General features: G+C 45.2%; 1 protein-coding gene across 7 annotated transcripts in view; it reads left to right on the forward strand.

Moving 5' to 3' along the window:
- R3HDM2 (R3H domain containing 2) overlaps positions 1-16,538 on the forward strand; it is a 204,064-nt gene that overhangs the window by 112,944 nt on the left and 74,582 nt on the right. For all 7 annotated transcript variants that reach the window (XM_056851315.1, XM_056851265.1, XM_056851275.1 and 4 more), the window contains exons 2-5: positions 7,990-8,186; positions 11,127-11,168; positions 13,072-13,158; positions 14,883-15,009. In XM_056851315.1, coding sequence (XP_056707293.1) covers positions 8,022-8,186; positions 11,127-11,168; positions 13,072-13,158; positions 14,883-15,009 — 421 coding nt within the window. In that variant the 5' untranslated portion in view covers positions 7,990-8,021. The remainder of the gene's footprint in view (positions 1-7,989; positions 8,187-11,126; positions 11,169-13,071; positions 13,159-14,882; positions 15,010-16,538) is intronic.

The following is a 16,538-nucleotide window of genomic DNA, read 5'->3' on the forward strand; positions in this document are numbered from 1 at the left end:
TGGCTGATTCTTTCTGGAGGAAGGAGCTCTCACTCCTGGGCTCCATCTTGATAGCTGTCATTGCCATGTGGAGGACACAAAGGGCTCGCTGCCTGGGCAGAGACTCCAAGGTTATGGGAAGCTTTTAGCGAACTATAAGCAAAAGAGCCTGCCATAGAATAAGATCATGTAGGGCATGTTTGGGCCGAGGGACAGAAGATTAAATGTTTACATCTTCCCTTTGTATTCCTTGCCCAGTCTGTTGCTGTGCAGAGTATGTGTGTGGACTTTTTACTTCTAATAAAATCTTTACTGTTTTAAATTCTGGTACTGCTTAGACCTCTACCGTTTGCATGTGCCGGGGGAAGGGATGTGGTGTTGTTTCTCCAGGAGTGTGCATGTATGGCAAGCTGTCCCTGTGGTAACCAGACCACAGCAGCAGTAGATGCAGCATTAAGCAGAGCCTTAAGAATGGCAATGTGATAGGGAAGCTGGGAGTACTGGCCCTCTTAGTGGGTAATTCCAAAAATGACCAGTTGCTGGCAGCGTACTAAAGGAGAAGAGAAAGAAATGTCCCTCTGTAGGACGGATGAGCTGGGAGTGTGGGTGCATTACCAGACGGAGACTCAGGACATTTGCTGACTCATAGTCACTCTGGAGGGCCAAATGGAGTGCTGCTTGCAGGTCATCAGGGCTGCTCCACCACGCAGCCTTTAAGATCTGTCATATGCCTTACCTGTTGCTATGCTATCTTTTGTTTCTGGTTTACTGTAAACCCGTCTCTAGATTAACAGAAAAAGTTCACTATAAGTGAAAATCTTCCAGGCGTATAAATGTAGCTTATCCCAAGCGTAACTACCACAGAGTATTGCTGGTTTGTCTCCAGCCATCTGTGCAGGGAAAGCGCATGGAGTTTTTCCTCAGCCTTGCGTGACTCCTGTGCAGAACAGCAACCATGTGGGTCGGTGGGCCAGAGTGAGAAGGGATGGAGATGAAATTGACCCCTTTCCTCAGTGGAGCTTGTGGAAGAGGGAGGAGCAGCAGTATCACCACCTTGGCCTTCCACACTCCAGATCCTTTCCCCAACCCATGTGGCTGTTCTTTCACATGAGTGACGCAACCTGGGGAGTGATTTCTCCAGGGGTTGGAAGGCAATGCAGGGAAACGTTGCATATCTTGCATGGGGTAGTTGGATACAGAAAGCATAATGTGTAGAAGTTCCTAATTGCTCAAGGTATGCCCTAGTTTGGAGACAAATGCAGTGAAGAAGAGTTGGTTTTTATATGCCAACTTAACGAAGAATCAAACTTGCTTACAATCACCTTCCCTACTCCTCCCCATAACAGACACCCTGTGAGGTATGTAGGGCTTAGAGAGCTCTAAGAGAGCTATGACTAGCCCAAGGTCACCCAGCTGGCTTCATGTATAGGATTGGGAAACCAACCCGGTTCACCACCGCTCATGTGGAGGAGTGGGGAATCAAACCCGGTTCTCCAGATTAAGAGTCCACCATTTCAAACTGCCGCTCTTAACCGCTGGACCACGCTGGCCATCAGATTATGATGCACTCAACTTTAATTATGGTGGCAAACTGAGAGAAGTGAACATTTTATTGGCGCAAGATGCTTTGTGTGAGTCGCCTGCATTTCTGAGTGGGCATGCTCACCCCTGCAGAACGAGCTTGCTTACACATCTCAATGAGTAGGTGCCTGTTGGCATTTGTGTCATCTTGGAACTGGATTCTCTCTCTCTCTTGAAAGCATGGATTCCCCCCCTTCATCTAGTAGGAAGCATGTGTAGTACAGCTCTCGAAGGAATTCCATACCCCCTCAGAGCTCTGCCTTAGGCGATGGCAGCAGATTGTTGTCTTTCCAAGTTATAGTCTACTGATAACTTCTTAGGCTGTGCCTGCTACAGGATATGCCTCTGCTGTTGGGATGATTCTACAGCCACAACTGAGTTTGCATTTCTGAGTTCCATCATTATAATTTGTGAAAATTGTATTACTCATAAAATAAAGAAAATGTATAGAAATTTATTGCGAAGAAACTGCCAGGTAATGGGTACAATCTTGCCAGATTTTAGAAATAACTGATATAAAATTGGCTGAATTATAGCAGTTTAAAAATAGTTGCTTTGCTGTATTCGTAGGCAACAAGGTTTTGTTCACCCAAAGCATTTGGTAAAAACCTTTTTCTATCAAGAGGTTTCCAAGTCCACATTTTAATACAGTAAACATCAAGGAATAGGTTGTTTACATGTTGTTCAGAAAAAAGTGTTTATTTTTCAACCTTCTATGCTAGTTATAAGTATCATCAATACAGCTGATTCTCAACATGAACCCATGTGTGGATACTTATATCTAGAGATTGGGGCCATGGATAGACAGGTTTCCATAAACCTGAGGAAACCCCCAGGTATGCAGAAAAATCTGAAATCTTACAATAAAAAAACACACTGGGAGGTTACTCTCCCCCACTCAATGATCAAAACAGCGTCTGTAGGACTAACACATAAATTCCCTCAGTAGCTATTGCTAGGCAACATCAACCATATTGCCAGGATTGAAGTCTTGGTTTCTGTCAGTGAAAGGTAGGGGAGGGGCAGGGTCCTTTCCAGGGCTGTTTCGGCCATGGAGGGGGCACTCATTGGGTCCAGGCCCAATAGCAACCATGGGTGACTTGCTACCACATTATTTGCATGACTCACCCAGGCTTGTCTACTTGCTACTGTTCAACAGCAGCCGCCCCATGATAGCCAGCATGGTGTAGTGGTTAGGGTCTCAGACCAGGATCTGGGAGACCCGGGTTCTAACAACCCCCCTGCTGTGGAAGCTCACTGGGTGACTTTGGGCCAGCCACTCACTTTTCAGCCTAACCCACTTCCCAGGGTTGTTGTGAGGGTAAAATGGAGGAGATGAGAATGACATAAACTGCTTTGGGTCCCCATTGTGGAGAAAGTACAAATGAAGTAAATATCGATATAGCCAAAGATGGGGAGCAGAGAAAAGGTGGGTGGGAAGGAGAGAAGTAGACAGGGAGATGTGAGAATGTGGGGCTCCTAGGAAGGAGACAAAGAGGAAATAGTGTGGGGAGGGGGGATGTGAGGGCCATCTGGCTGCGACATCTGTCACCTCATTGATCACCAGGGTTGATTTGGCTGATCTGGCTGGCTAGGCAGGTGTCCCCTACCTCCCTCACCACTCCATGTGCGTCTCTCCTGAAGCTGCGTTCTTGGTGGAATAGAACGACCATCCCAGATAGAAGGAGTGTACTGTTTTTTGGTCAAGGGTATACGATAGCTACGATAGTGGGGGGAAGGGGATTCAGGGGGAAATGAGGTACCTCCTGCAACTCATTGCAAGTTCCCCACCATACAGCTGGCCCCAGCAGAGCATCTGGATCGGGAAAACCTGCTGGGGGAGCGAAGGAGGAAAAGCTGAAGGCAGAGTAGATAAAGGTAGGTTGGCTAGTGGGTGGGAAGAAGAGAAGGAAGCAGGGAAAGGGGAGAAACGTGTCTCACGAAGCGGTCACTTGCATGGCGTTGCTAGAGAACCGGTCCTGATTCCATGCTACCAAGCGCTGCATCTGTTTTGAGGCATTGAGAGCCAGCATAGTATAGTGGTTAAGTACCACGGGTGCTAATCTGGAGAACCGGGTTTAATTCCCCACTCCTCCACATGAGCGGCAGACTCTTATCTGGAGAACCGGGTCGGTTTCCCCACTCCTACACGTGAAACCAGCTGGGTGACCTTGGGCTAGTCACAGCTCTCTCAGAACTCTCTCAGCCTGGCCTACCTCACATGATGCCTGTTGTAAGGGGGGAAGGCGATTGTAAGCCGTTTTTAGTCTCCTTAATGGTAGAGAGGGAAAAAAAAGGTAAAGCACTGGGTCATTCCTGACCCATGGGGTGATGTCATATCTCGACGTTTACTAGGCAGGCTTTGTTTACGGGGTGGTTTGCCAGTGCCTTCCCCAGTCATCTTCCCTTTACCCCCAGCAAGCCGTGTACTCATTTTACCAACCTCGGAAGGATGGAAGGCTGAGTCAACCTTGAGCCGGCTACATGAAACCAACTTCAGTCGAGATCGAACTCAGGTCGTGAGCAGAGCTTTTGACTGCAGCAGCTTACCACTCTGTGCCACGGGGCTCTCTAATGGTAGAGAAAAGCGGAGTATAAAAGCCAGCTGTCCTCCTCCTCCTTTAAGCAGTGGTTTGGAGCGGTGGAGTCTGATCTGGAGAACCAGGTTTGATTCCCCACTCCTCCACATGAGTGGCGGAGGCTAATCTGGTGTACTGGATTTGTTTCCCCACTCTTACAGATGAAGCCAGCTGGGTGACCTTGGGCAAGGCACACTCTTTCAGCCCCACCTACCTCACAGGGTGTCTGTTGTGGGGAGGGGAAGGGAAGGTGATTGTAAGTCAGTTTGGATCTCCCTTAAGTGGTAGAGAAAGTCCGCATATAAAAACCAACTCTTCTTCTGTTCCTTTCATCACCACGTGATAAGACTATATAGAACCCCTAGAAGTCTGGTCTGCAGGGGAGGAAGAGCGATCCCAAAGCAAATAATGAAATGGTTCCTGTTGGCTCTTATTCTCTTAATGGAGGTAGTGCTGGCAGGCTTTGAGGAGGGAGAGCCCCCCTCCCCAGTGTCGTGACATAAGAAAGAGCCTATGAATTCAGATTAAAGAGGGAGGAGGGACTGTGGCGCCCTTTGCCAACTGAGGTTGGCCCGCATGAAAACAGCGTAAGATGGATGAACTGTGTCCTTTTTCGGTTAGTGATTTTTAGTCTGTCGTGCCTGTCAACGAGGATGGAACCTTAGCTGAACCCGGCATCCTCAGTTCGCTGCTCTGCGTGGCAACCTGCCGAGAAGCTTGCTTGTGGGATTTAGTATTGTCTTTTTTAGTCTCTCTTATTTAGTCTCTCTCGTCTGTTCTAGAATGAATCCAGCGTTGGCGGTAATGGACATAAAACGAGAAAGAAATCTTTTCTGTGTGTGTGAAGGAAAAAATGATACCTGTGTCATTTTTTTTTAAAAGGCATGCCCCTAGGTTGAATCTTTTGGTCTCCTCACTTCTACTTGCCTTGCCCAGAGTTGGAAGTAATCGCCTTGCAGATAGAGAGATTCCCTATCATCAACCTAGACTTTGTTTTCACATACTGAACTAAGAAACTTCAAGAAATCGGCACAACGCTGGGCAAAATTATTTTCCACTTTTTCAAGCCTGCCGTTTGGAATCAAGTGCGGGAAACCAAAGTACGTTGGAGTGGTAGGGCTAGAGCAAGCCCAAGATTTCAACCTGCTAGCTAGTATTTCTAAGGCAGAGCGTCGTTAATGTGGCCAGTTCCTCCAGAGGCAGCAACTGTGACACTATGAATTGGGTGCCCCCAGAGGGAGACGGATGAATCTCCTTGGGGAGGGAGTTCTGATGTTTTGGCACCTTCAACCCAGAAGGCCCTCTCTCAGGTTGCCAGCTTGATAGCCTCAGATGACAGGGCACTGGAAACAGGGTCTTAGAAGATTTAGGCAGAATTTTCTAATAGAGCGGTTCCTCAGTGGAACAGGCTTCCTCGGGCGGTGGTAAGCTCTCCTTCCCTGGAGGTTTTTAAGCAGAGGCTAGGTGGCCATCTGTCACAAAGCTCATTCTGTGACCTTAGGCAGATCATGAGAGGGAGGGCATCTTGGCCAACTTCTGGGCATGGAGGACGGGGTCACTGGGGGTGTGGGGAGGAGGTAGTTGTGAATTTCCTGCACTGTTCAGGGGGTTGGACTAGTTGGCTCTGGTGGTCCCTTCCAACTCTATGATTCTATGAGATGTATGCATGTGATGACTCTGGTCATTGGAGGACGAGTGACAGCCATAATTTGCTCCTGTAGGGTTAACTTTCTCATGCCTGTATTTTTTTAATGTCTTGCTCAATAAAAGCAGTGTTTTCTTATCTCAGTGAAAGATAAACGTTTCTGCAGGTGTTCTGTCTGGTCTGCGGGTTAATGGTTCAGAGAACCGAACTCAAGCCCCTTACTCTTTTGTACTATCAGAGTTAAACGTCGCTAATCACCTTGAGCCGATAAATCCTGGAGAACTCTGCCGCTGAACAGTTTTGCACAGGAAAAGCCTTTCAGTGCCAGTCCTCCTAACAGGATGCGGGAGGAAATCTCTCCTTACATCCTGACCTCCTCTTGCAGGCCTTTCCATAAGGTGGGGCCACAGTGGAGAAGACACATGTTCGGCCATTGGTTGATTCGGCCCATTATTAGGGCTGCCAGGTCCCTCTTCACCACCGGCGGGAGGTTTTTGGGGCAGAGCCTGAGGAGGGCGGGGTGTGAGGAGGGGAGGGACTTCAACGCCACAGAGTCCAATTGCCAAAGCTGCCATTTTCGCCCGGGGAACTGTTCTCGATCCGCTGGACATCAGTTGTAATAGATCTCCTGCTAGTACCTGGAGGTTATACTAAATAATGGAAAACAACAAAACAAACCCTATGCTGAAACAAATAGCTGTACAAGTAAACCAACCAGCACTCAGGCTCAGCAACTGTCAATATACACTATAAAACCAACAGAGAAGTAGCTAACAAATTACAAACTACAACACACAGCAGAGCAATATGATAAACAATCTATTGCAACGTGTGACATGTAAGGCAATATAATCCAAGGTATAGAAACAAATACAGAAAACACAGAATAAAGTTCTAACAACAATACTTATATAAACTGCTGGAAAGTAGTCCAGGGAGGAGAGGCGGTCTCACCGATACGAGGGGTCCCACGTCATGAAGGACCAATGCACAATGCACTGCACTTTAAGGGGGAGTTAACTAAAATACGGATCTTGAACCCTTTCTTCTAGAATCTAGAGCAAAGCTTCTTAAACTGTGGGTCGCGACCCCATATGGGGGTCGCATAACCGAATGTGGGGGGGGGGTCATGAAAAATTTGGCAATATAAAATAGGTATACAAATAAACATTTACTGATATATATATTTACTGATATATATGCGGGGCCGTGTAAAAATTTCTCAGGTGAAAAGTGGTCGCAAGTGGAAAAAGTTTAAGAAGCCCTGTTCTAGAGAATTGGGAAATAACTAACATTCTGAGGAATGTGGGTGGAGGGCTTGCATGTGCAACACCTATGGGGAGGTCAGTGCAGCACATCTGTATTTCTGTGTTGCATCGTATACCCCTGAGAAGGGATCCTTTATTAGCAAGAGCCGCTGTTGGTGGGGTGGAGGGAAGGTTTTGCCCTCATCCAAACAGTTATCACCTGATGTCACAATTCCCCCCCCCCCCCAAGCCCTCCCATCACGGCTCAAGCATGCTGGTTTCCGTGAGCATTGCTCCCATCTTGGGTTGTGTTTCTTAGTCTCACACCAGTGCAGGCATCCTCAACCTTTTCCAGCCACTGGGCATGTTTGAAATTCTGAAAGAGCACGGAGGGCACAGCAACAAAATGGCTGCCGCAGGAGGCAGAGCCAACAACAAATTTATTGCCACAGTTTAACTTCAGTATCAGCATAAATCCTTGTGCTGTGGTGGCAGCTGATGCCAAAGCAACGTTCAAAAATTGCACAGCCAATCAGGAGCCTTGCTGGGCAGAAGTCCTACCTGGCCCCTCCTACTTCCTAAAAACACTTGGTGGGCACCAGAAAAGGTGTCGGCAGGCGCCATAGCACCCACGGGCATCACATTGGGGACCCCCTGCGCTAGCATGTGAAGGAGCACTGAACCTTTACAAAGAGATGGATCCTGGCATGTGAGTGCCAAAGCCCTTGCTTGCTTCTGGGTAGAACATGTTGCGTTTTTCCTTTCCAGCAGAGGAAAGGAGGGCAGCAACACCAAGTCCCCAGCAATCGGAAGATAACCTCGTAGATAATGGATTCCTTGAGCAAGCGAGGCTTTAACACGAGGGTGTAAAGAGGGGAGGCGAAGAAGAGTTCTATAAAAAGGACCCTTTGTATTCCTGGCTGGTCTGACCTCCATCCTTTTGTGTCCCTGCCTGCAGGTGCCCGTCACGAACACCATATTGTACTGAAGATGTCTAACAGCAACACGACACAGGAGACACTGGAGATAATGAAAGAATCGGAAAAGAAGCTGGTTGAGGAATCTGTGAACAGAAACAAATTTGTATCCAGGTCACCGAGCAAAGAGGAAGTTGAGAAGGACGGGGAGGAGAGCAGTACTCGGCAGGAATCGCAGGTAAGCGGGCGAAGAGCTGTTGCAGGTGCCAGACTGGTTAACCCGTAAACTCAGTTTAGTCAGACTTAACTGGAAGCAGGTCTTGCTTTCAGCTCTTCAATGATTCCGAGAGCCTTCCCGTCAGCCTGTTATGGAGATCCCTGAACTATAAAATCCTAGTATCATACCGGAAATCTGTTATCCTCAGATTCACAGTCTCCTGCTCTCTACTCCACGCGTCCACCCTCATTGCCACTGGCGATGCCGACTCCCTCCTGGCCCACACCTCCGTGTTGCCACCTCCTCTCCTCCTGGTGCGCCTGTTCCAGGATGTCATCAGCCCAAAGTCCTTATCCCCCAAGTAAAACAAAATCTAAATATTTATAAGTGCAATTGCTTGAACACGCTTTATCCGACATTTGATGTTGGCCTCCCTGCGTTCGTTCCTTTCACTTCATTATCACAGTTGAAATTGTAAACTTCCTTAAGATTGTAAGCTCCTTGAAGGCAGGGGCCTGTCTGCTTTTTTTTCGGTTGATGCTGCGAGGCGTATAGATGAATGCGGGTGCCTTGGCCATATATGCCACCATGTTGCATTACTTAATTATTGACCTCTGTTCCGTGATTCTGTCTGACCCCCTTTTAAAGGCAAAGGTGTATAAGAAATGAGTACCCAAAAGATCAAGAAAAGATGAATAAATATCCAAGGCCAAAGGTTATACATATGTCAGTACAAAATATGTACCGTATTTTTCCGTGTATAAGACGCCCCCTATTTTTTTTAACCCAAAATAAAGAAATCAGGGGTCGTCTTATACATGGGGGCATGTACAGAAAAATATGGGTGGAGAAGAGAGCGGCGACCTTCCGTGTATAAGACGACTCCCAATTTTTTTCTAAAAATATTTTTTCTATGTAAGACGACTCCCAATTTTTTTCTATATTTTTAGAAAAAAACATTCTCTTATACATGGAAAAATACGGTATATGTTTATTTCAGGATAAAATCTAATACCGCATAGAAAACAGATAGGGCCCTGCAAAAGCCTACCAAATTCACCTGCACAATAAGACATAAAATCACACAGTTAGTCTCTGACCATAGCGTTTTGGCCTTACAGCCTTCTTCAGTGGTCTAAGCAATCAATATTCCAGACTCAAAGATATGCATAAATATATAACAAATTTTTATGACTATGTGTGGATTGTTTTTGCAAGATAACAATTAAGATATATAACTCTAAAACTTATTCCTCTGTTTTAGGCTTCCATCCATAAGGAAAACTAATCCTTGTGTGTGTTTCCCTCTTAAATTAGGGGATGTACTATTGCAGCTATAAATACAATTATCAATATCTCATAGTCATGAAATAGTTATAAGGTCTGGAGTAGTAATCCAGCGGTTGGTTGGGCTTGGGACCATAATAGGTACCAAGTGAGAGATCAGCTTTCCCATGTGTGTTAAATGTGTGTTAAATGAAAGCAGCGGTGTGGGGTTACTTTTTTTTTTTTTTTTTGCCCCATGTTGTTTCTGTCCCCCCTTCTCCCCTTTTGCAGGATGATTCTCGAATCTGAACACACAAACACACAAGGTTGCTATAGCTCCTTTGGTGAAGTGGATAAAGTTATCCCTATGTTTGTCTTTTCCCCCTCCCCAAACAAATTAGCCATCTCATGCAGCTGATTTTGAAGCAAAGAAAGACATTGGGAGATTAGTTCACAGATCCCCCTCGTTACGTTGATCCAGTTTCATTTCCAGTCAAAAGGTCTCAGCAGAATCTTCATGTAGATTTTGAGGATGGACGTGGAGGAAGGGGAGAGAGGGTAGCATCGTGGTTTTAAAATCCAGTTCCACATGTCCCCGGAAGAAGGGTTTTGCTGCTCTGTGTTTCCCTGGAAACATTGTGTTTGTTTTTTTGCTCAAACATGGGTGTTTATGGCGGTAAATCTCCTATGATAGCATTTCTGAGTTTTGCTCAAAGTGCATGTACAAATGCTGCCTGTGTGTATTAGACTTGCAAGAAAAAAAATGTATCTCGGAAGCGGTGGCAGTATAGCTTGGTGATGCGAGGTTGACGTAGTAATAACAAACCGTTCGATCTTGAAGGCTGTTGTTTCATTGGTGTTCAGAAATAAGATTAAGTGTGTTTAACAGCCTGGTGATTTGCCACTAGTTGTGGGGGGGGAGGGGAGTGGCCAATTTCTCTAGGCAAGCTCGAGAGCCAGCGTGGTATAGTGGTTAAGAGCCTTGGACTCTAATCTGGAGAACCGGGTTTGATTCCCCACTCCTCCACATGAGCAACGGACTCTAATCTGGTGAACCGGGTTGGCTTCCCCACTCCTCCATGTGAAGCCAGCTGGGTGACCTTGGGCCAGCCACAAGGTGTCTGTTGTGGGAAGAGGAAGGGAGGGTGATTGTAAGCCGGTTTGATTCTTTCTTAAAAGGTAGAGAAAGTCGGCATATAAAAACCAACTCCTCCTCTTCTGCTGTCGCTGCTGCTGCTTTTGCTGCTGCTTCCTCTGCCTCTGCTTCTATTTCTGCCTCTTCTGCTGCTGCCGCTGCTGCTGTTTCTGCCGCTTCTTCTTCTGCCTCTGCTGCTTCTGCTTCTTTTGCTGCTGCTTCTGCCGCTGCTGCTTTTGTTTCCATTGCTGCTCCTTGTGCCTCTTCTTCTTCTGCTCCTTCTTTTGCTTCTTCTGCTGCGGTGGCAGATAGTCTCCCCCCCAACCTGACTGTATCCTTCTACCCTTCCTCAACCATCATATCCAGGCCCATCACTGGGAGTAGAAAAACCAAAAGTTCAGCGTTGCTCATAGGATGTTTTGGGTTGCTGGCTTCAACAAATGGTTTCAGAGGGATAATGTGTTGGCTTCTCCCAGCATGGATCCTGCACTGCGTGGAATGCTCAACCACAATAGCCTTTCTACCCTACCCCATCCTTTCTTTGTTCATTTGTTTTTCAGAGGCGGACATCAAATCATGGACATGCTAGAAAAAGAGCCAAGGTAAGAGATTCCCTTCTCCTCCATTATCCCTTGTGATTCTGTGGTCTTGGGGCACTTGAGAAGGCTCATCTGATCTGAACGCTGCCAGCGTTAGCATTGAGCCCTGGGCATGTTTCCTCCTGTCAGAGCTCTGAAGCTGACTTGAACAGGCCCTAAATCCCCATCTTTGTGTCTCCATGCCGTTAGGCAGCTTGGGCCCAGCGTGCCCAAATCTTTGCCTTTGACACCGATCAATGGGACATATGTTCTTGAGATGTCCTTATTATAAGGAGGTTAGATTAAAAAATTTAAAGCCTTTAATAGATAGGATTTCTGATGAAACCGATGAAATTAAACTGGATTTTCTATTGTCGGGCAAAAACCATCAGATATCATGCCAAGGAGCCAAATTCTGCTTTTTGATAAGCAGGATTCGGGGGAAAGGAAATAAAACCATTGCAGGTTGAAGGATTGAAGGTTGCATTTTTTAAAGTTTTAAGACTTTAATTTTGTTGTCATTGGATTGATGTGCTGTTTTCCTTTTTTTCCTGGTCAGTGACCTTAATAAAGGTATGATGATGATGTCAAGGAATGGTAATCAAGTGAGAGGGCCCTCTGGATTACTGACCATGAGCCACATTCAGACCACAAACGGGTTGGGGTGAAGAAACCACCATTCTCAGTGGCTTTCTTACTACTAACAATTACTACTCCAAAAAAAAATATTTTTTTTAAAATTGGGTTATCTTCTAATTGAGATGATGAATCTATTAGTGAACTCCATCATTTAGAATGCAGGGGGAGACTCACACAACTATTACGATTTCTTGACATGCCGGTTGTTGATACGGAGGTCATTTTTATAATTAGTGTTTTAGGGAAAAATACATTGCTATATTTTATCTTATTAATCATGTTAATCCCTTTGTATATCTTCTTTGCTGGTCAGTGACCGTAATAAATTGAATTGAATTATAAAATTGAATTTATATGGAGGAGCATTGAGTCACATGTGCCCTGGCGCCTGTTGCCAAGTGGTAGATCCCACACGCAGGCTTTACCGCTTCAGTGGGAACTAGGTTTTTTTAAGAGCCAGCGTGATATAGTGCTTAAGAGCGGTGGTTTGGAGCAGTGGAATCTGATCTGGAGAACAAGGTTGATTCCCCACTCCTCCACATGAGCGGCGGAGGCTAATCTGTTGAACTGGATTTGTTTCTCCACTCCTCCACATGAAGCCAGCTGGGTGACCTTGGGCTAGTCACACTCTCTCAGTCCCACCTATCTCAGAGGGTGTCTGTTGTGGGGAGGGGAAGGAGAAGGTGATTATAAGCCGGTTTGATTCTTCCTGAAGTGGTAGAGAAAGTTGGCATGTAAAAACCAACTATTCTTCGTCCTCCTCCTCCTTTTTTCCTTTTTCCTTCTTTATTCTTCTTGGTTTGTCAAGGAAGCAGGTGCAGCACCAGTAGTGGAACGACAAGTTTTTAATTGGTAGGAAAAACTTAGCGATTCAGCCTTGCCGCTTATCAGAAGTAGCTTAACAGTTGGCAGATTACTTAATGGGCTTACTTGCTGCAGGGAAGCCCAGTCAATTTATTTGGCCTTCAAGGCATGACTTTAGCAGAGGCTAACTGGTGCAGTGGATTAGCAGGCTAGCCTTTTTGCCTCCAGGCGTGGCAGATTTGAATCCGTTATCAAAGATGTTGGAGGAAGATTTTTTTTTTTGGCTATCTTTTGTGTCTGCAAATCTGTTATGCAACTGGTACCTCTGCTTCACTGTGCATTAGGACTGGACTAAAAGAATTAACATTTCTAATTACTGTAAAGCTAGTTTAATTAACGCCAGTTTTGCTAGTCATGCGGGTGCACATTGAAGCAAGCTGTTGTTCGCCTGTGTCCTTACCTCTCAAGGAATTTTGCTTTTCAGTCAAATTCGAAGCTGAAACTAGTCAGGAGCCTGGCTGTGTGTGAAGAATCCTCTAACCCCTTTGTTGACGGGCTGTTGGAGACCCAGGTAAGCAAGATGGGAACAGATTCCTGTTCATGTTTTCCAACTTTAGAGGAAGATTGGTTTTAGGGGATGATGATGATGGTTCTCCCAAGTTGAAGGGTTGAAAGGGGCTGAAAGTATAGCAGTCTTGGACACACATGAAGCTGCCTTCTACTGAATCAGACCCTTGGTCCATCAAAGTCAATATTGTCTACTCAGATGAGCAGCGGCTCTCCAGGGTCTCAGGCAGAGGTCTTTCACATCATCTGCTTGCCTAGTCCCTTTAACTGGAGATGCCGGGGATTGAACCTGGAACCTTCTGCATGCCAAGCAGATACTCTACCACTGAGCCACGGCCCCTCCCCAAGGAAGTTGGTGTGTGTGTTAAGTGCCATCAAGTCACCTCCGACTCCTGGCCACCCTATGAATCAGTGTCCTCCGAAACATCTTGTCGTTAACAGCCTTGCTCAGGTCTTGCAAACCGAGGGCCGTGGCTTTCTTTATAGAGTCAATCCTTCTCATGTTGGGTCTTCCTCTTTTCCTGCTGCCTTCAACTTTTCCTCGCATGATTGTTTTTTTCCAGTGACCCTTTCTTCTCAGCCAGCGTGGTGTAATGGTTAAGAGCGGCAGACTCTAATCTGGCAATGATTCAAATGAAGCCAGCTGGGTGACCTTGGGCTAGTCACAGCTTTCTTAGAGCTCTCTCATCCCCACCTACCTCACAGGGTGTCTATTGTGGGGAGGGGAAGGGAAGGTGATTGTAAGCCTGTTTGATTCTTCCTTAAGTGAAGTCAGCATATAAATCAGCATATAAAAACCAACTCTTCTTCTCCTTCATAATGTGACCAAAAGGAAGTCGGTAGCCTAGCTTAAACTCATTGCAGTGACATAGCTATATTAGTGGTGGTTTAATAATATCAAGCGGCTGTGTCCTAATTACCCGCCTGCCATATCTATGAGCACCACAGCCCCCCAGCCAGATATCTGTGAGTTTGCGTTTGATAAATGTTTTCAAGTCATCAGATTATCATAAAAAAAAGGGGGGAAAAAGAACCGGGAGGGCCTTCCGAGTGAGTTGATGAACAGAAGGCTGACCTGAAGTAAAATTACTTCCCAGATCCAAACACGGTGGTCATGTCGTATGCTTTCCAGCCTCTGTTGGTTACAAAGCGCCAGCTTCTTCTTCTTCTTTTAAAATAGTTTTTATTATTTTTTAGGAAATACAGAAGGAAAAAAGGGAAAGGGAAAAGTTTGGCATCCATTTGCAATAAACAATGTTACCTCCGTCAATAATAAACATATTTAATACTGTACATAATTGCTGCTACTAATTCAATATATTAATTTCTGATCTTATTTTTACTCGATAAAAAGATAATCAGATATGTATTTAAAAAGATGGTGTCATTAAAGATAAACAATGGTGTATTTCTCTAAAGGTAATCATCATTAAGGTAAACCAAATATGTTTATACATATAAGAAACATCTACTCATATAGAAGGGAAAAGAGATTAACTGAAATCAAGTATTTAAAGACATATACATATACCAAGGTAACCATTTTTCATTAAACTGTTCAGCACTTTGCATGTCATCTAAATTCATCAGATAAGTCATTTTAGTCATATTTGCGTATTCCAACATCTTTTCTTTCCATTCATCTACTTCTGGTAAGGTCATTTGTTTCCATGGAAACAAAGCGTCAGCTTCGAGGTCTTCAAAGTGTGGCTTTTGTCCCGTCCCTAGGATATCATCCAGCTGCACATCAGTTGCCCCTCCGACAAGGAAGATGAGAAATCTGCGAAAGAAGGCCCTGAGAAAGAAGAAAAAGAGAAAAATAAGGAGAAGGCACCCAAGAAAATGCTTTCCAGAGGTGAGACCGTCTCAGGTGGTGGAGTGAAATATGTTTGTGGGCAAAGAGCAATCTGGGCTGCTGTCCTCCATATGTACTCAGTGTGTCAGCGTGGAGCCAGCGTGGTGTGGTGATTAAGAGCGGTGGTTTGAAGGGGTGGAGTCTGATCTGGAGAACCGGGTTCGATTCCCCCACTCCTCCACATGAGCGGCAGACGCTAATCTGGTGAACTGGATTTGTTTCCCCACTCCTCCACATGAAGCCGGCTGAGTGACCTCGGGCTAGTCACACTCTCTCAGCCCCACCTACCTCACAGGGTGTCTGTTGTGGGGAGGGGAAGGGAAGGTGATCATGAGCCGGTTTGATTTTTCCTTAAGTGGTAGAGAATGTCGGCATATAAAAACCAACTCTTCTTCATTTCCCCCCATGTCTGTTAGTGCACACAGGGAAAGGTGTAAGGGAGAAAGGAGTACAGGGAGGGATTTCTGAGGGTGTCTGTGCAATCTGGCTTAATGAGGGTTAGTTATTCTTTTAATATGCTTTGTTTAATAATTCTTTAGGATTTGTTCAAGCATTATGTAACGGCATCATTTTGAGCAGCACCCCTTTATACCACCTTAGGGTGTGGTTAGATTAATTTTATTATGAATTTCTGCCTCTGGAGTTTTGGCGCCATTGAGGGGCATTATTAGGCTATTTTAAATTGTATTTTAAACTATTTTAATGGGTTATTGTTTTATTGTGTTTTTAGACTGTGTAAGCCGCTCTGAGCCCGACCTTCGGGTTGGGGAGAGTGGGGTTGAAATGTAATTAATAATAATAACACGTTTGTCACAGTCCTGGCCAATTCGTTCACAAAATTTCCACACCAGAAATGCGTTTATGGGGGATAAATAAGGATTTCGCTCTACTTCTGACACTAGCTCTTGCATACTTGTGTCGAGTACCCAAAAAGTTGGGTGAAACAAGGCCTAAATTCAACAATGTTTCAGCCCTCAGGCCTTCTTTGGTGGCCTAATACAACATATTTTGCACACATACAATTTCATAAACGAGTATAATCATTTAGTGTCAGCCCGGGTATGTATTATAAGATGTAATCTGAGTGAGTGTTGCTACACTGTATTTAGAAAATGTATAAGCACAAATCCAAGGAAAGTAATAAAAATTTATTTCTGGACCGGGCTGGCAGTACATTCAGAGTGTGCTTCTAATCAACCAAAAGAAGCAGTACTTGTGATTACATACTTGTGTTCACACCTATCCAGAAGATGCAGGTAGATATCATAAAGGAAGGGTTATGCGTCTCTTGGAAGACTCGCATTATGGTAAAAATTTCCGCAGCCTTTCAGGAGAACGTTAATCTTCATATTTAAAAAGGGCATGTTTGCAATTCTTTCTCTGTGATGCTTGTGTGCTCTTTATGTGGAACATTTATACGCTGCCTCTACAGAGACCTGAGGCAGTTCATAAGGTGAAAAACAAATACAAAAAAAATTGTAAGAACAGTAGCATAATTGTCAATATTAAAACAAACCAGAGGCATTAAA

This window comes from Euleptes europaea, chromosome 1 (assembly GCF_029931775.1).
Source record: "Euleptes europaea isolate rEulEur1 chromosome 1, rEulEur1.hap1, whole genome shotgun sequence".
Taxonomy (NCBI): Eukaryota; Metazoa; Chordata; class Lepidosauria; order Squamata; family Sphaerodactylidae; genus Euleptes; species Euleptes europaea.